General features: G+C 34.8%; 1 protein-coding gene across 2 annotated transcripts in view; it reads right to left on the reverse strand.

Annotated features, from left to right (window-relative positions):
• The window catches only part of NNT (nicotinamide nucleotide transhydrogenase), a 100,862-nt gene that overhangs the window by 48,820 nt on the left and 31,237 nt on the right, over positions 1-20,805 (reverse strand). For both annotated transcript variants that reach the window (XM_074282560.1, XM_074282559.1), the window contains exons 7-13: positions 19,507-19,694; positions 10,614-10,747; positions 9,764-9,955; positions 9,377-9,530; positions 5,632-5,793; positions 2,721-2,831; positions 1,301-1,446 (exon numbers count right to left, since the gene is read on the reverse strand). In XM_074282560.1, coding sequence (XP_074138661.1) covers positions 1,301-1,446; positions 2,721-2,831; positions 5,632-5,793; positions 9,377-9,530; positions 9,764-9,955; positions 10,614-10,747; positions 19,507-19,694 — 1,087 coding nt within the window. The remainder of the gene's footprint in view (positions 1-1,300; positions 1,447-2,720; positions 2,832-5,631; positions 5,794-9,376; positions 9,531-9,763; positions 9,956-10,613; positions 10,748-19,506; positions 19,695-20,805) is intronic.

The raw sequence follows: 20,805 nt of genomic DNA on the forward strand, positions 1-20,805 counted from the left end.
AAGGATAGTATCATATTAGTCACAACATAATGAAATTGTTATAATAGTCCCATAAGAAATGATCATCAAACTGAATGACCAAATTTTTAAGAGAAATGGCTCGAGTTTGGTAAGGAACACAAAAGATTATTTTAATTCAAATATCTGGCATTTGAAGAATAATAAATACACCTTCAAAGAACAATATTTAAAAAAAAAATTCACCTATTTTTATCTTCTCTCACAATAATCCTGCAAAAGTCTAATTTCAAAAAGGCCTAGAGAGACATACATGAACTGATGCTGAGTGAAGTGAGTAGAACCAAGAGAACATTGTACCCAGCAACAAGATTATGTGATGATCAACTGTGTTGACCATAGCTTTTTTCCACAATGAGGTGATTCAAGCCAATTCCAAAAGTCTTATGATGGAGAGAGCCAACTGCATCCAGAGAGAGGACTATGGGAATTGAATGTGGATCACAACATAGTATTTCCACCTTTTTGTTGTTATTTATTTGTTTTTTTTTCTTTCTCATTTTTTTCCTCTTTTGATCTAATTTGTCTTGTATAGCATTATAAATATAGCATGGAAATGCATTTAGAAGAATTGCATGTTTAACCTATATTAGATTATTTGCTATCTAGAGGAGGGAGAAGAGGAAAGCGAGAGAAAAATTTGGAACATAAGGTTTTTGCAAAGATGAATACTGGAAACTATCTTTGCATGTATTTTGAAAAATAAAAAGCTATTATCATTAAAAAAAAAAAAAACAATAATCCTGCAAAGGAGGTAAGTTGGCTTGGCAGAAGGGTACCATCATACTAGAAGGGCAGGTATGTAACACAATGGATAAGGTGCCAGCCCTAGAGTCCTAGAATCAGAAAGCCCCAAGTTCAAATCTGGCCTCAGATACTTATTAGACCTAAGACCATCCTGTTTGCCTCAATTTCCTCATTTATAAAATGAGCTAAGAAAATGGCAAACCATTCTAGTGACTTCGCAAAGAAAACTCCAAGATGAGTTACAAAGAGTAAGGCACAACTGAAAATGACCAAGCAACAAAACTATCATGCTTCATTTACAAATGGGGCAACTTAGACCAGAAAAGATAAATGGATTATCCCATTACACAACTAATTAATGGCAAGACCAAGAATAGTTCTACGACTCAGCCTCATTTTTCTTTCTACTCTATTCAAGTGCCTTTAGCTTCATTGTTTTGATTGGTTCAACAGATGGTCACATACTCCCCGACATAAAGTTTAATTAATATGTGTGTGTGTGTATTGCTGAAAAAAAAGTGAATCAGCCTCTTACCTGTTCAATGTTGTAACCACCATAGAGTGAAGCTAAATAACCCCCAACAAATGTACCAGCTGGGAGCAGATACAAGTAATTGTATTCAGGGGGATCAGTTGGACGTTTGAACATGTCTAACATTCTTTGGGTCACCAGAAAACCACCTAATTAGAGTAAATAAAATTTCAAAATTAAAGAAATTATTTCAATGAAGAAGAAAATTACTTAAATAGTCACAATGCTATTTCTATTTTTAAAGGAAACTTTATAACCTACAAGTCATTTAACCTGTTTTATAACTATAACACATGAAGAAGTATATTGTATAAGAAGCAAGTTCAATCAGAAAAAAATGTTATCGGAGTATAGAACCAATTATTTCCACATGACTAAAAATAATAGCATTTCAGATAGAATAAAACACAAAAGCTAAAAGGTCATGAATCTATTTCTAATTTGCTGTTCTGCTTATTAAACAATATTATAATTAATTCTGATAAAACAAAAGAACACTATGTCAAGAGTTCACAGCATTGTAGATCTAAAGTTACTTTCCAAATTAGGTCATGTGATCCAACTCCTTCATTTTACATGTAAGAACTGAAGCCGAGAGAGGTTAATATCTTAACAAATTCAAATAGCAAATAGCAGACCCAGGATTTAAATCCTACTTTTTGGAGTTGAAAAGACCAGAGTTCAAATCCAGCCTCAAACATTTATTAGCTGTGTGAACCTGGACAATTCACTTAACCCTTTTTGCCTCAATTTCCTCATCTGTAAAATGAGCTGGAGAAGGAAATGGCAAATCACTCTAATACCTTTCCAAAAAAAACTCCAAATGGGGGCAAAAGAATTGAACAAGACTGAAAAACAACTGAACAACAACAACCTGTGACCCAAAAATCAGTATTCTTTCCAATGGCACCACAGTATATTAAAGTTCTTTAAACAGTGCGGAAAAAACTCTAAGTCATGCCAGATTTTCTATTTTCAAGAACAATCATTGATACTAATAGATTGATAAGTACAGCTTCAGAAAAATTCCTAAGCCTATCTATAGATACTATAATGATATGTCTGAGCCAGTTTAATTCAGATCTATATCTAAAATAATTTTCCAGTTTATCCATGGAAAGAAATTCTTTTTAGTCATAGAAACTTCCAGGAAATATATATAGTTTTAAAAAAACAAATGAGTATGACATTCCTTTTAAAGGGGTTTCATGACTTAAAGGACAAAATTTCTTAATTCTCAATTGAATTCCTGTATAGCTGACCGTACTCAGTCTCTTGCTATTGATCTATATAAGTTCTTCAATCTCCATTTTAAAAAACAGCATGACCTTTGTGCTTTTATTACTTTCTAATTATAACAGTAAATGAACAAGGGAGCTGGAGTTTCATAGGTACTGTATCACCAAGAGGAGAATCCAGGTACCTGCAATATTGACAGAAGATATGAAAGCAGCAAGTGCAGCAAGCCCCTGAGGTGTATTAGAAGGATAGATGTGTCCTCCCATTAGTGCCAACCCTCCAACTGCAGTCAAACCTAGGAAGTAAGAATAAACAGAGTAAAATGACAGATAAAGAAATTCCCAAATCAAAACAATGCTCCCATCTCACTTCAATCATGTGTAGTAAGTACAGAAAACATACTCCAATTTTTAAAAAGGCAACAAAACTCTAATTACTATTTCATAAAAATTGCATAGATAATAATTTGAGATTGCCTGGCTAAGCAGCATTTTTCCAGGATTGGAATGGGAATACAGAAAAAGTCTTGGTCTAGGAGTCAAATTTAAGGTAGCAAGAGCTATACCAGCAGGTGACTCATTAATGTTTGTTGAATTTGAAAGCCTAGCTTCTTCTCTTACTAGTTTTTTAAGTTTGTACAAGTCACAACCTCAATCTGGACCAAATATTTTCCACCCATAAAATGGGCATGCCTCTTGAACAGTGTCTGACACACAGTAGGTACTTAATAAAAACCTGTTGACCATATGAACAATTAGAAATTGTATTAAAAGAATGCTAAGGTCCCCCAAATCGCACCAATATTCTTGAGATCAGGGATAAATCATTTGTCTTTGTATCCTCAGCACCTAATCACATAATATATGGTTAATAAATATTCATTGAAGTGAAGATGTACTTTTTTGATTAGAAAAAAATCTGTAACGGGGAAGAAAAACAGGAAAGGGAAAGGAGGGAGGAAGAAAGAGAGGGAAGGATGAAGGTAGAGAGGGAGGGAAGGAAGGAGGGAGAGAAAGGGGAGGAGAAAGAGGAAGTGTGGAGGGAGAGGGAGGGGAGGAAATAGAAGGAGAGGAGGAAGGGGGAGAGAGAGAGAAAGAGAGAGAAATGGAGGGATAGAGGTAGAGAGGGAGGGAAGGAAGGAGGGAAAGGGGAGGAAAGAAGAGTGTGAAGGAAGAGAGAGGAAAGGAGGGAGAGGGAAGGGAAAAAGAAGGGAGAGGGAGGAGAGAGGTAAAGGAAGGCAGGGAGAGAGGGGTACAGAGGGAGAGGGAGAAAGGGAAGGAGAGAGGGAGAGAAAGAGAGGGAGGAATGGACAGAGGAAAAGAAAAGAAGGGAGGGAAGGAGAGGGAGGGAAGAAGAAAATAAGTATCTATTAAGTGTCCTACTATATGTCAGGCATTTTGCCAAGTACTTAAATAGTACTTTATCCTCACAACAATCTTAGGAAATATATGGGGTTATATTAATTATTTTATACTTAAGGAAATGGAGGTAGACAGAGATCAAATGACTTGCCCAGAGTCATACAGTTAGTATCTGAGGCCATATTTGAATTAAAATCATCCTGATTCCAAGACCAGTGCTGTATTCAGTGTTACCCAGCTGTTTCTATTATGCCAGAATACTGATTTCATCTACATACTTTGTAATTTGTGTGATGATTTAAAAACGAAATAAAATGGCTTATAGATGACATCTGTGACATAGAAAATGAACATGAAGATATTTTACAAGATGAATATAAAATATCTGAACAATACTTTTAGTGAGGAGGAAAGAGTATTTAAATATGCAAAAGTACAAAAACATTATTTTTTAAAGCTGTGACTAATCCCCCTATAAGATTTAACATAAACCTTGAAAAATGACCCAAGGATTCACCAAATTCATTGACAGTTTGAAGGCATTCTGGTTATTAATTTTTCAGAGTTTCATATAAGGAAAGTTATATGCTTAAAATTTTCTTTTGTAAGAGAACATATAGACCTATTAAAAGAGCTGTTTCCTATCTACTTTCCACTAAGGAAACATACATCTGCTAAGCACCTACTATATGTAAAGCAGTCTTGGGTCCTTTGTAGGATACAAATATAATAAAAACTACTTACATTTTAGTAATGCTTTAAGGCTTACAAGCATTTTCTTCAACTCAACTCTGTGAGATGGATAATGCAATTATTATCATACCCATTTCACAGATGAGAAACTAAAGCCAAGAAAAAAAAGTGACTTTTCCAAGATCATATGACTTTTATGGGGCAGAGAAACGACCTAAACTCAGTCCTTTTAATCATAACAGAGATTCTTGCTCTGAGTCTTGGACCAAATTATCTATGAGGACTTTTCCCATCCTGGGATTCTGGGATTCAGTCTTCTGCCACTCTGTGCAGCTTTCCAGTGGGACTAAGACACAAAAGATTCCAGTCAACAAGGACCTTATATCTTATTATAACTTGACATGGTCAACCTATGTCAAATGTTACATTACTAAAACTACTCTTAGTCTCAGGGAATATTAAGAACCCCATGAGCAGCACATCAGGCCCCTTTTCTAAGAATACTATTTCCACTCACTTTAAGTTATGCTATTCAATATGATTTTCATACTTGATATTGCTTTTATGTAATATAGTTTTATGTAGATCAACATATCTAATCCCACCCCCTCAAAAGAGAATGGAAACTCCTTGAGGGCAGGAACTATTTAATTTATATCTCACAGTATCTCTCACTCCTAAAATATATTAGACTCTAATCAATGCTAATTTTATTACAGGTCAATTGATTCCTAGATATTTTCAGACTTTGCCAAGTAGTTTGGCACAAACACATTAAAATGCCAAAATTTGCAACATCCACAACAAAAACTTTAAAATAGTTCACATCACCAAATCCCCCAAAATGGCATTTAATTTCTACCAGGAAGCAGAACACACTACCTAAGACACCAAAATTTTCTGAAACAATTCTTTTTATGCACTCACATAAGTTTTAAGTATGTTATTGCTTAAAGTACAAGTATTATTAGATTGAAATCTTAAAAAAAAAAAACTGATGAACTAGCCTGGAAGAAAACTTAAGACTAAAAATTCCCATACCTGAGATAGCATTAGTTACAGACATCAGAGGTGAGTGGAGAGCCGGAGTGACACCCCAAACTGTGTGGTAGCCCACAATGCCAGCTAATCCAAAAGTTGTCACCATCTGAGAAAAAGCTGAATTGGGAGCTACAATGCCCAATCCAAGTATACCGGTCAGACCTAGAGAAAGACAACATTAAAAAAAAATTATTACAAGTATGAACTAAGAAGGTTAATGACCACATTAAGGAAGATATATAACATAGTCAATGCTTTCAAAGTACATTTAATTATCTTCCCAGACAACCAATAGTGAATTTTTGTTTATTTAAATAATGAAAAGCAAAAATTCAACAGTTAATAACAGGAGGCCAATGGAGGTACAGAAATGGGAGTACTAAAATGTCACTTGTGCTGACTCACATGTTTATGTTGGTTAGTTTTGTATAACTTCTTTTAAATTTGCAATATGGGAAGACAAAACCAGAGTAATGGAAAATACTTGGAAAAGACTAGGAAGTAAAAATAATTATCATCAATAAAAAAAAACAAAATGGATTTAATTTTAAAAAAGAAAAGGAGCCTGAGATCAAAATCCAGCTCCTTAACAATCTGAAAAAAGGAGAAAATTTCAAAGATGCTAATATTTATGAATCATTTCAGCAATAACTTACACATTTTCCTCTGACTCTCTCCCACTCGCTCTCTATTCTGACTATCAAACATAGAGAGGGCCATCTAGCTGCTAAACAAATTTTCTTATTCCCCAAATCACAGGCCTGTATACAATGCACCAAGGCATTTTTTGGTTTGGCAAGGATATAGCTTTTAAAAAGCCAAATTTATGCCACTCTAAAATTTGGCTGAGTGAGGGAAGAAGGTTAAAAGGAGTAGGAAGGATTTCATTCACTCCGGCACCTCCCTAAAACATATGGTGTCCACCAGCCCAGGGAGCCAAAGTGTTGCAATTGCTCCTGAATCTGGATTGTTCTATTGGCCAGGGCCATGAGCACCAGCTTCAGCACCAAGTCAGCAAATGTGATTTTAAAAAGAAAAAAAAACACAAATTAAATTAAGAATGTGCAGAAGAATACAGTCAGTTTTGAACATACATCTTTAATTATCGCCTTCCTTAATAACAAACATATGTGAGGCTATTCTCCACAGAAGACCAGGGTTACCTAGCGGTAAGTGAAGAAGGGAAGAAGAGGGAGAATGATATCAAGAGAACTCAACTTTCTTAACAGAGAAATCTTCTTGAGAGGAAATGTCATTCTACAGATGAAGCAACTGGAGTATTTAGGAAAGCTCGCATTCAGAGGAACTAGGTTCAAATCCCAGCGCTCTTTCATAATGGTCATGTAACCTTGGCTAAGTCACTTAATTTGATCTCGGTTGTCTTATCAATAAAATGAAAAGATTGGACTAGACGTCCTCTGAGAGCCATTCCAACTCAAGCTATGGTCCTAGGAGAGAGCTAGGCTCAATAACCTCTTTCCAGTTCTAAATCTACTATTTTATAATAAGACAGAAGCATAGTGTAATATTCTTGTACTATTTCTACTGACACACTATTTGAAAATTCCTGGCTACTTAACTATTTGCAAAATAACTAAATAATAGATAAGCAGTACCTAAATTTTATAGTTCGCCAAGATTTTTTTTCCCTAATGTGTTCATGTTTCACACAAACAAAGTGACATTTTGAAATTATTCTTTCTAATTATTACACTGGAGTAAACTTAACAATATTTTCCTCTCAGGCAGGTTTTTATAATGGTTTCTATTATGCTGCTTCTTTGATCTCTTTGAAAGAACAAAATAAAAGGTACATTAAAAAGATGGACACATCTCATATTCAGTTAGTAAACAAAAAATCAACATGGTATAAGGAACAGCCCACTGGACATGAAAATCATAAGACTATCTTTGTATCCCAGTTCTATTGGCTGTATGGCCTTCAGCATGCCTATAATCTCACTGATCCTTAGGACTCTTCATCTATAAAATAGAAATAATAATCCCTGTGCTCTCTGCTTCACAAGATTAATATGAAGATCAAGGAAGTCATTTCACTGTAAACAACTTAAAATGTTATGATATATGAAAGGTGAACTAAGGAAAAAAATAAGATTCCCATACCTGGGTTATCTAAAAACAATGTAGATTTTTTTTAAGTTCCCCATTTTGAGAAATACAATTTAGTCAGCCCCTGATCAATTATTTAAATTCACTAGAATATGCAAATAAGGATAAGGTACACACTATTTCATAAGGATAAGGAAATGCAATAAAGGCCTTCCTTTCTAAAGCTGGAATTCACTACCTTAATGTTTATTTAAATACACTGACCATGTGCAAGAATGTTTGTGGCAGCCCTCTTTGTGGTGACCAGAAACTAGAAACTGAGTGGATGCCCATCAATTGGAGAATGGCTAAAATAAGTTACAGTCTATGAATGTTATGGAATATTATTGTTCTGTAAGAAACAATCACCAGGATGATTTCAGAAAGACCTGGAGAGACTTACATGAACTGATGCTGAACGAAATGAGCAGGACCAGGAGATCATTATATACTTCAACAACAATACTATATGATGATGGATGTGGCCATTTTCAACAATAAGATGAACCAAATCAGTTCCAATAGAGCAGTAATGAACTGAACCAGCTACACACAGCGAAAGAACTCTAGGAAATGACTATAAACCACTACATAGAATTTCCAATCCCTCATAGATGGATAGTGGTTTGTTTAGCTTGGTAATAAATAAATAAATAAATGATGAATGGATGGATGGATAAATGGATGGATGGATGGATGGATGGATGGATGGATAGATGGATGATCCCAAGATCTGCTAGGGAATTTTAAAGCATCTAATAATACAAAAGTTAAATTTGTCTATTACTTGTTGATAATTATGCTTCTACTTTTGGCCAGGCAGAAATCTAAGTTAAAAGGGAAATTTTTTTACCAAAGAACCAAAAACCTATCTGCAATCATTCCCAATATTAAAAATTCCAAGGGGAACAAGTTTAACAAGTAAGCATGTTTACTTTCCATAACCACATCTTAAAGCTATAACTAAGTCATAGTTAGAAACAGATAATGACTAATAAGTTGTAAAACAAGACAAGAATTAAAAGGTCCTCAATGAGGCTAACATTTAACATGTTAAATACATGAGAGCTATACCTGTATCCCAGATGTTATTCTTCAAGACATATACCTGGATTCCCCAGTGATACCCAACTGTGTAGACAATCATAGTTGGTTGGTTTTATACCCATCAAAAAAAAAAATGAATAAATCCTCATAGATTCAATATGTATTTTCATATATTATAATTCTGCAACTTCAAAAAAGCCAAAATCCTATAACTATTTCACCCTAATTGTTGTAAAGAATTTCATAAAGTTCTTCCTCTAGAGCAAAGGATCTTAATCACTTTCAAAATCACATTTTTCATTGAATAAAATACCATAAATTGGATAACAAACAAAAAGTCATCAACTTTTTTTTTTTTTTTTTTTAAGTTCAGAAGCCCCAGGTTAAGAACTCCTACTCTAAGGGAAAATTATTTTATAAGCATCCAATTGCCAATGAAATCTAATGAACAATATAAGCCTTTTGGAAGATTTATAAATAATTTTGGTACTTAATGTATTACTTATGAAGCTCAAATTAAATAATTCCCAATGGGGGAGGGGAAGGCATGAGTGGAGGGAACAGGAGAGGCAAATATACTACCCTTTACCTGCTGTGTACGCAGATGCCGTAGTCATAGTCTTGCGGAATGGGGTAACACTAGCTGCTTTCTCAGCTTCAAGTTCAGCTACTGTCTTTGGTTTCACAGGGGCTCCCTGAGGAATATTTTTTGGTGTTGGTGCTGGGAAAATTATCTTGCCATCCTAATAGAAATTAGAAAAGAGGGTTTACAAATTAAATAAATATCAGAATAACAAAAATATTTAAAGTAAACAGTCATGATGCTGGATCTTTTTCTGTTTTGCTAAAAAACTATTTTTTCAAACACTCATAAATTTTTGTTACAACACATCCGCAAAACCCAAAGTAATATTTTGTCTTAAACAGAAATCCATAAAAGATAATCCATATGACATAAATTAATAGGCTTACTTACCTTCATTACCACAGTCCCTCTAATAACATGGCCCATTGTGCCAAAGTCAAAGTCATCTTTCACCTCATAATAGAAATTATCTTTGTCAGGGCTGACTGCCTTTAGAAGTTTGATAATATTGTTTGAATACAGCGTACTGGCCTGGGTAGCCATTCGACTAGGAAGGTCTGTGTAGCCTATGTGAGTAACTCCCTAGACAAAAAAAAAAAAAAAAAAAAAAAAAAAAACAGAATTAATAAAGCTCATCACCAAATTTTAAAATACAACATAGCTTTAATTTCATTCAGTCAAATAAATACTTATTAAGCTCCTATGTTGTGCCAGACACTGAGCTAAATGCTAAGGGATCCAAAGAAAAGTCCCTGCCTTTAAATGATTTCACAATCTAAATGGTATTTTATAATTATAGCTAACTCCTATATATTTAAATGTTTTTAAAATATACAACAATTTTTTCCTATAAACACATTACATCAATGTGATTTTTTAAAAATCCTTTTAAAGGAAAAAACTACCAGATAGGGCAGACCACTGAGTTTGCTAAGCCTCAGTCCAACTACACCTCTTGCAAATTACTTTGCATGTATTTTGTATTCATGTATCTTTATACATGTATTTCAGCCTACAGCCTCAAACACAAATCCAAGTCTAAGGCAAGCTCCTTGAGGGCAGGAATGGTTTCATTTTTTTTCTTTGCATCCCTTATAATGACAGTTATTAAAGTACAGAGAAAATGCTTAATAAATACTTGTAGTGATATTGTTTTAAGCAACATTTTGGTTCCTAAACAAAGACACACTGCATCAGCAAAATGCATCATTACTGTAACCATTACTACTGTTAATAATACCTTATGGACATAAAGTTCCCCAGGTTTAGTAGTTTCAAAGTTTCCCCCTGCTTCAGCTGCTAAATCCACAACAACCGAGCCTTCTTTCATTGATTCAATCATGTCTTTTGTAAACAAAATTGGGGCTTTTTTACCTAGGAAAAAAATAAAACCATAAAGAAAAGAGTCCAAATTACATACGTTAAAACCAGGCAACCTAGGCCAAAAATTCTTGTAATGATTATGGCAATATCCTCTTGTATGTTGACACCATAATTTTGGAGACAGGGCACTGATCCCAAACCACTGGGTATTTCCAATAATCTACAGGCAATGTGGTGCAAAGGAAAGTGACTTGGGCTGACGGTCAGAGATGTGGATTTCAATGCTAGCTTTCAGTCTCAGGTTCCTCATCTGTAAAATGGCGATACAATGAGAGGTTTGCTGGGAGGAAAGCATGTGGTAAAATGTAAAGGGCTATAAAATAGGAGCTATGATTATCAAATTGAAAAACTTTCAAACTTTTCTAATAATCTAAACTTAAATGAATTGAAATAAGCAGATATATGCCACACAACACTTGTAGAAAAATAAGAAAACAGCATGAACTCAAACAATTAAATGCTGTAGCTCAGAAGATCTGGGTTTTGTGTAAGGTTTGCCATTGGGTAAATTTTGGATGAATCACTTAGCCTCTTCTGCTCCTCTGATACTTCAGTTGTAAAAGAGAACAATAGACTGCATCATCTCTGAAATCTCTTCTAGCTCCAAATCCTATGAAGCCATAAAAGCTGAGAATCTCTCTGACGTATATTACTTCACTCCACTTGTCCAATTTATCACACAACTGATGTTACTTCACTTCCCTCCCTACCCAATCTTAAAGTGATCAATAATTTCGATGTATTTTTTCCACTTGAATTTTTCATCCCTTTTGACTGTCATCATTCCTTCCCACCATTCTGGTCAAATGCACCATTGATCTCTTCTGTTCCAATTCCCTACTGGCCAAAATATGTTGGAGAAAAATTACAAAACCTGTGATATCTGCTTCCAGAACAAATGAATCCTAACAGCAAGATCCTCAGCAAGGGTCTCCCTCCTGGAACTCAGCAATCTTATTATCCATCTCATTTCCTTTTCCCATTGCCCTCTATGATGGTTTAAAACCTTTGTCTCTTTGTCTCTTTGCTCAATTCCTTGAGCCCCTTCATGTTCATAGTGGATTACCTCATCTCTTCCTGAGAAAAAAAGCCAGCTGTTAGAAGGTTCTTCAACTTCCCTCCTCCAAACCTAAAAAATTCTGTGTTCTTACTCATTTTCCTTTTTCTCCTGTCCTATTGTGTCAAGGGAGCCAATGCTTTTATCAAGGAGCCAATGCTTTTAATTTTATTCACTGGAATCTTACTCTATCAACTATTCCTCTTCTCAACTAGCCCTTTAGCCTACAAATATGTTCAAACTAAAAAGTTAAAATTGCATTTCTATGACCCTTCTGCTTTCTTGAGCTTTCAATCTCTTCCTTCTCCTCTCATTCACTGCCAAAGTTTAAAAAAAAAAAAAAATAGGCTGCAATCACTACCTAACCACCCATTACAAAAATGCTTGTACCTCCCGATTCCTAGGGAAACTCCTCAAAGATTAGTATTAATATCCTAAGAACCAAATCCAATTGTCCTTTTTGAATTTCAACATTTGACACAATTTACAAAGCTTTCCTTTGTAAAAGAATATTTGAATAATACTTTCATTTCCAAATATATATTTCCCTTACTCCCTCCCCATCACAAAAATAATTCTTTATAATAAGGAATAAAAAAGAATGAGGGAATTCAGATCAGCAAAATTAATCAACACAGCAATTGAGTCTTAGAATATACTGCAGCAGTTTTCACCAGGAATTCCACATTGCCAATAGGCATTCTAATGACACAGGATCATTTTGGGTGGGATTTTTTTGTTCTTTCCATTTTTATTATTATAGTCAGTATATATCGTTTTTCCTGGTTCTAACTTCATTTCATATCAGTTTATGCAAGTTTTTCCATATTCTGAATTCTTAATAGTCATTTGTTTCTTATGGCACAATAATATTTTATTTCATTCCGACTTCTCATGCTGGCTATATGAGTACTTGCTACTTGACCTCTCCATGTTGCAGGGGAGGATCTATCACTTATAAGCTTACTAGAAGGTTCTGTCCTCAACTGTTAGAGGAATTTCTTCACTGAGAGTTCCCAGTCCCTCTGTTTTTGTCTGCCTGCATTTTTTATTTCCTTCATAGGCTAATTGTACACTATTTCAAAGTCCAATTCTTTTTGTACAGCAAAACACTGTTTGGACATATATATATATATATAATATTTAATTTATACATTAACATATTTAACATATATTGGTCAACCTGACATCTGGGGGAGGGAATGGGGGGAAGGAGGAGAAAAACTGGAACAAAAGGTTTGGCAATTGTCAATACTGTAAAATTACCCATGCATATATCTGGTAAATAAAAACTATAAATAAATAAACCCTGCTACTGTATAGAAAGTGTCATTTGTCACAATCTATAGAAAGTTCTAAATCACATTGGTATAAGGATACTTAACATATTTTAAGGATGGAGTAGATTAGCTCACTTCCTTCTAAACAAATAATCCTTAGGAATGTCTGATTTTGCTAACACAGGGACATTAGCCCAACATTTTATTTACTATAAGAACTAAAAGATCTTTCTTTTTATGCTTTGTTGTGACTTTTTCCTTTCCCTTTCCCTTTATTTGGCTTTTCCTCTACCTCCCTAGACTTTTAGTTGTATTTGGGAAACTCAGGGGATCCCAAAACTTTTAGTTCTCATTTGACATATAGAACAAAATATAGACTTACAGGCTTTCCTCCAAAAGGTTGACTCCCTTGCATATATAAAGATCACATAAGAATCCTTGTCAGAAAAAAAAACACACAGATAATTGTCAGCATCAGGATAGATATTAATCAGGGAGGCATATACTTGAGAAGGATGTTCGCCATTATCATGGAAGACATACTGTGATTCTATATGGAGAGTAAAGTCCTCCAGATGCTTCTGTTTACAGATGACATACTGCTGAGTGCATTAAGACCTAGAATACTAGACTTTTCAAAGAGATCAGTCACAACTTGAGAGATCTGCTTTGGGAAGGCTTATGTGAACTCAGGCAGAATGAAGCTATCAGAAATAGGAAAATTATATATACCTTAACTATATAGCAATGTTAATGGAAAGAAAGATGGAGATGGAAAGAGACAGGATAAGGGAGAGAGTTAGAGAGAGAGCCAAACAAAGACAAACAAAGACAAGGAGAGAAACAAACCAAGTGCTAAGTAATTATACTGACCAAAGTGTCTGGCCCCAGGGAAAAGCTAAAGAAAAAAAGTAACACATCGCCTTCCCTTTTTGGCAAAGGTGGAAGATTATATACATGAATTACTGCATATACCATACTATAATTGTCAGTTGATATATTGCTGGGTTTTGGTGAATTACTTTTTTTCTTCTTTTTTTATTTTTTGTTTCAGTGAATATTTCAGTAAAGAGGGGAAGATGGATACATTAAGAAATGAGGGATATAAAAACAATATATCAAGAATAGCTTTTAAAAAGAGATAGGCTTAATAATGATGATGATTATGATAAAAAAGGAAAAAAAGTGAAAAAAGAATTACTTTTTACTCAGTCAAAAGAACTTCAATTCTAACAGTCAAAAGAAGGGCAAAGCTATATACTATGATATGCAATTTGAAAGAGAGCTCACTGAGTTGGTCAGTCAATAAATATCTATATGTAGCTTGAACAAGCACTACTGAGAGAAAATGAACTGAAGAGCCTAGAATTAAACAGGAGCAAAACAAGCTAAATTCCCTAACAAAAATTTTACAATGCTCCCTGAAACAAAAACTCATCTAACAAAAGTATTCCTCTAGTAATACTACATGACTGCAAATCATGGAGGTCTACAATCTCTAACAAATCAAAAATACAGGTTGACCTAAAGGCCAATTGAGATATGTGGCAGCTTTAAGTAGGTTACCAGATGATGACTTGAGGAAGAAAGAGGCATCCAGGGAATATATAGTGGGAAAAGGTGAGCCACTTACTCAGTAAGAACAAGATATAACAGGTGAACAGATGAAGTACTAGGCTGGTATCTAGAGAATATTCAGAAACACAGAAAAAGATTCCAGCATGTTGAGATCTCTAAAGGATTTAAAGTTAAGCAAAAAACAATAATTGTACAATTGTGGATATGCTGGGATTTATACAACTGGAAGAATAATGACATTATACATCTTTAAGTCTCTCTAATGATCATACATTATAGGAATGGTTTATATATTCTATAGAAAAACTGACTAATCCAAAGTAAGGTGAATGGAGAAGAGTCTTGTCATTCAAATTAATAAAAGTTAAAATTAAATAATACCTCAAAAATTAAAGCTATTTTCCTTTAGTTTACAATCTATATTACATTATAACATTCCAGGCAATTACTTTTAACCTTTAATATCAACACCAATACAGTAATATATGTCCAAATTATCAGATTCTTTCTTCAGAGCAGTAGAATTGTCAAAGATTCATTTTATGTGCAAACTTCTTCACTAGAGTATGGGTTCTCTTTGTAGACTTTTAGCTCCCCCTCCTGGCTCCATGCTGCTGAATAAAGACATTCAATATATTTGTTAAAATTCAGAGGAAAGGCAGGAACTAACTAAAGTTCCACGTAATAAAAGCATGGTCAGATGAAAGATCATCGTTCCTTCCTTCTCAATGTCACAGCTGCTTCACCAATGTCAGATGTTATGGGCCAGAACTTGAAACAAGATACTAAGTGTAATTGAGGAGACAGTGATTAAATCTAGTTTAGCACTCATTTAATCCTACAATAAATAATGGTTTCCTAGTGATATAATGATTGGTATATACTCAGTGTGGTGCATATAAGGAGGAGCTCTCAGGACCAGGAAGGACAAACTCACTAGAAGCTCTTGGAGGCTGAGACAGATTCATTCCATCTTCCACCTTTGTTGTGGCCGGAGGCTCAAGCACAAACCTTTGAAGTCGGGAGATTCAGAAGCCAGAGAAGGCAGGCAGGAGCAGAAGCTCTTGGAACCACGGAGAGAGATAAGCCTCCAGAAAAACTAGCCAAGTCCCAAGTGAAAGAGACAAGACTTTGAAGGAGACAATAAAGGATTTGGACTTTAATGCCTGGCTGCATTTGGGGTGATTATTGAGCTGAAACAAAGGTTGCCTCCAGAAGCCCCCTAAGAAACCTGCTCCCAGAGAAGATTACATTTAAAGAAGAATATTACAGTCAGGCTATTACTATGGTAAGGGACCTCTTCCTTTGTTGTTATCTTTGCTACCTGGATGCAGGGGGAGATCAGCTATATGGAGAAAAATGTTACAGATTGACCCTCCTCCAAAAATCAGTGGGAACATTTATGCTAAGAAAGAGACCCTGGAATGCTAATGGTTTTAATGACTATCATTGCAAGATCTACAGAGCTGCCTTTTGTGAAAAAAGCCAGCTCCCTCGTCTCCAAAGGATACAACAACCTCATACACAAAAGAGATTCAGGACTATATTTATTTGCTACAAGGGTTTAATTTGGAGAAGGAGGGAGGGAAGAAAGAGAAGGAGAGGAAGGGAGGAAAAGAGGGAGGGAGGGAGAAAGGGAGAGAGAAAGAGATAGGGAAAAAGAATTTTTAAGGAAATACAGAAAAAAATAAAAATTCATAAAAGGATATAGTTTTGTCACATTTTTAAGCTTGTGACTTTTTTCCTAAAAATAAAATAAAACAAAACAAAAACAAAAGCACTACATAATAGAAGTTCATGACTTTTTTATATTCAATCTTTTTTTTTTTTTTTGCACACTGAAATGCTCATGGATTTTGATTACGTTCATAATAAGATACAAATACCTCTCTAAAAGCCTTGAATTAAGCTTTACTATCAGTGTCACAATAAAAGATAGGATCAGCTCAGCAGTTAGGCAATGGGGAAACCTTAGAGGAACCCTAAGATCAGTACAATTTAATATCTATCAGGACAGCATTTAGAGTCAATTCCAAAATGGAGATAGTGCAAGGGGAGGGAGGAAGAGAAAGGCTGAGACCATAAACTCAAACTGTACTTAAAAAGGGAGAGGTGGAAGCAAAAGCCAGGATTGCAGCATAGCCAAGGGGAAATTTTTTTTATAACACAGTAGTACTGGTGACCTGGTCCAGGCAAATAATTTAGAACTGCAGCAACAGCATCAGGACCAAACAGGGATACTCCATCCAATCTGAAAGAGGCTGAAGTTTGGTCTGACATAAAGACCCAATTCAGAAACTCAAGCTAGAGATATGAAGAAAATGCTGAATGTAAAAAAGTACCATTTATAGTGATTATTACATGGCAGATATTATGCTAAGTGTTCTGCAACAATAAAATATAAATAATAAAACATTGATTATAAACAAAAACGTTACCTCATTAGAGCCTCACAAACCTAGAAAACAGGTGCTATTCCTATTCCCTTTTTACAAAGAAACAAAAGCAAACCAAGTTTAAACAACTTGCCTAAGGTTACACAGATAACCACTTCTAGAATCAGATCTTCAGATTAAAAATAGACAAATACAGGACTGGAGGGTGGTTTTATTTCATTTTGTTGATTTCAGAAAAGAGAAGGAAAACTCGGGGAAGAGGAAGAGAAGGATCTTAATTTTTCTCATAATTATGGCATATGAAAAGAAGACAATGCAAGTATGGAGGAGAGGGTAAGGGAAGAAAGTCTCTCATTACCTTTACTCATCAGAATTAGGCAAAGGAGTCTTGAAAACAAATACAAAGAGAGTGTGGCATAGAAATGTATTAAATATATTAAAATCAGTAGAGAATTAGGAGAGGAAAAGAGAAATACATTAGAGAAAAATTACAAGCAAAATTATCTTTTGACAATTAAAAAAAGAGATAAGGCATAAGAACTAGTGATTATGATCTGGACTGGGTGAAGAAAAAAGGCAGAGGCATAAGATAAAACCTATTTAGTTCCAGATTAATCATGTTCCTATTCATTCATAATCTTTTTTTTATAAAGAGAAGATAGGAAGCAAACAGAAAGAAGGTATGAAAGGATGTCTTGGAGAAACACAATTAACAATTATAATCATAATAATTATAACCCCAAGAGATGTAAATTGCTTCAAAGCCATAGTTCTAAAAAGAAAATCAAATACAACTCAATTATAGTCAAAGGCAAGCAAGTTTTCAAGACATTTTAAGAGGTGAATGGTTTGAACTCATCCACAAAGTGGCAAATAAAGAAGCACGAAATCTAAAAAGGACTCACCCTTTTTCCCAAATAAGCTTGATCTCAACTGAAAGCTACTTTAGATGTGTTAGACACCTCTACACACACTCTAGTCATAAAGCTAGATCAGGAAAGACGTTTAAAAGAGACCTAGCCTAACCATCTTATTATTAGAGATGTGAAAACTGAGGCCATTTGAGGTTCTCCAAAGAAAAACAAGTAATTAAAAAGCAGCTCTTCCTTTGGATTTTCACCTTCTTTCCATATTTACAAATTGACAAATAAATCTCAAACTTTTTCGTTTATGGTACAACTAGAATAGCAATACCTGGACATTTATGGGAGAGTTAGAAGACTTTTGCATGAATAATTCCCCTTCAATAAAATAGCTGTTTTTGTTAAGTTCTTTGCAACTTCAAGAGCTAACTTGCTTTGAGGTTAATACATTTGTTTTGTGGTTTTGTGAATCTAGATTTACCATACTACATATGATAGATAAATAAAATTTATAATAAACAAAAATTTTTATACTTTCTTTTGCAATATGCAATAACAAATTCAAAATTTCGCAGCACACCTGGCAAAATTGTTCCACCACTTGAACTATGGTTCTAAGCCATAAAAGAAAAAGCACTCTCATCCTAATTTTCTTCTGGGGCCACAGTAAATCTTCCTCTTTCCATCTACTAAATTCAAAATAAAATCTCCTCTACAATTCTCATTCTTCTTTCCCTCCATTTCCTTCAAAAACAGAAATTCTCCTAATATAAAACAGGCCATATCTTGAGGTCACCAGAATGAAAGACATCCCCACTTTCAGATCATTCTATTTTTTATTAATCAGAAAATAGCTTTTCTTCTTAATAAGAAAAGCCCCTATTCATCTGTACATGCTATACATTACTTACTGGATAGGGAAGTAGGATATATTCAAAAATGAATGGGATATAAAACACAAAAATCATCAATAAAATTTTAATAAACAAATAGAAATTTTAAAAAGTACGTAATTGCTTATCTGAAGATTTAAGGCAAATAAGATGAGTGACAAACTATATGGAAGCTTTTCCCTGGCTCCGTCCATGACATTTCTCCTTTAGCCAAGAGTCAACCTGGACAACAGCAACACTGATTTATTATTTTGTGAGTCATGGTAGCATCATCACCACTCTATTAAATACACCCACACATCCCACCCACACACATGTATGTATATATGTATATCTATAAGTCTATAAAAGTTTTTATAGAGACCTAAAACATACATTCATATAAATATCAGATGCATACCTACTGTCCAGAAGATACTTTTTTGAAAAATGGAGAGACCAAAATTTACATTTTCACAAGCTTCTTGAAAAATCACTTAACCATTTTAGAAATAAGTTCCGTGGCATATAGACTCCTCTCATCCCTAAGGAAATTTCAAAATCACCTTTCAGGAATCTGATTACTGGCCAGTTCTATATAATAATATCACCAGAAGCTTGTCAAGAACAAAAGATCATACACTGGAAAAAAAAAAAAAATGATTCATGAAAAGGAAAAAAATACAATTATACAAATGAATTACCTGGAATAAGGGCTGTGCTAATGAGAATATCAACTTCTTTACACTGCTGGGCAAAAAGTTTCATTTCTGCTTCAATGAATTCTTTGGACATTTCTTTGGCGTATCCTCCTTGTCCCTCTCCTGATTCTTTCAAGTCCACTTCCAAAGGTTCTGCCCCAAGAGACTTGAACTGTTCCAAAGCTGCAGCTCTAAGAAAAAAACAAATACAAACCTTTCATGGTCAAAGAAAAGTAAGCTTTCAAAACATTTTGAAAAATATGTCTCACATTGTCATGAGCCCATCATTCACTCCTTTTGGTGGGCATACAAGCTTGCTGACTAGATTAGTTTTGATTATAAAGCCTATCCTACCTTCACAGCATTCCTTTTTCACCACAGTCACTCCAGAAAGTCATGTATCCCAGTTCCTACTTCAGCAAGCTGGTCTTCATTTGCCAGCTTTGTATCACTCAGAAATGCTATATGGATGCCATACTTGATGAGTTCTCTTATAACAAGAGTTTTCACTTTTCAGGTCTTTTGTGGTGGCTATAGGTGTGTGTACATTCCATGTACCAATGGTGAGTGAATCATCTTTGCAGAAGTTTTTGTACACATTTTTGTATCTCAACCACAGAGTGGGATCTCTGCCGGACACAGTAATCTGGCCAGGGTTGGGTAAGCAGACAATTTTTAGGGCACCCTTCCTAGCTCCCTGCTCATACCAGAAGGTAAGCAATGCGATTCGTAAAAAGCTGCTGAATCCTACTTCTGCTTCTAGTGAGAAAATGACTTTATGGCCTGGTCCACTTGTGTACAGCACTGTGACTACAGCTCCCAGTGTATGTGCACCTGCTGCTTCATTACTTGCCTGTTGCCATAAGATGCTGAGAAAGGCACAAAAGCTCAAACAGTATGGGTGGTGTATTTTCATTGGTGTGTAAAGTGGACTTCCATGATGACAAATAGCATCAAGTTACCACACTGATGGGAAATTCTTCCACAAGCCAAGACTAAAGTGAAGGAAGGGTTGGCAGATGACTTTTTGTTTGCAAATGATTGTATTCTCAATGCGGCCTCTGAAACTGAGATGCTACAAAGTATGGATCAATTCTCTGCTACTTAATCTAATTTTGCCATAACAAAGGACACCAAAAAAGCACAAGTGCTCCATCAGATAGCCCCACACCACTCACTTATAGAACCATTGATTACAGCAAATGAGGATGTTTTGAATACTGTAGATAAGTTTACTTACTTTGGCCAGTACACTTTCCAAGGATGTACACAGGAAAAACACAATTGACACACACACATTGA

Source organism: Sminthopsis crassicaudata, chromosome 1 (assembly GCF_048593235.1).
Source record: "Sminthopsis crassicaudata isolate SCR6 chromosome 1, ASM4859323v1, whole genome shotgun sequence".
NCBI lineage: Eukaryota > Metazoa > Chordata > Mammalia > Dasyuromorphia > Dasyuridae > Sminthopsis > Sminthopsis crassicaudata.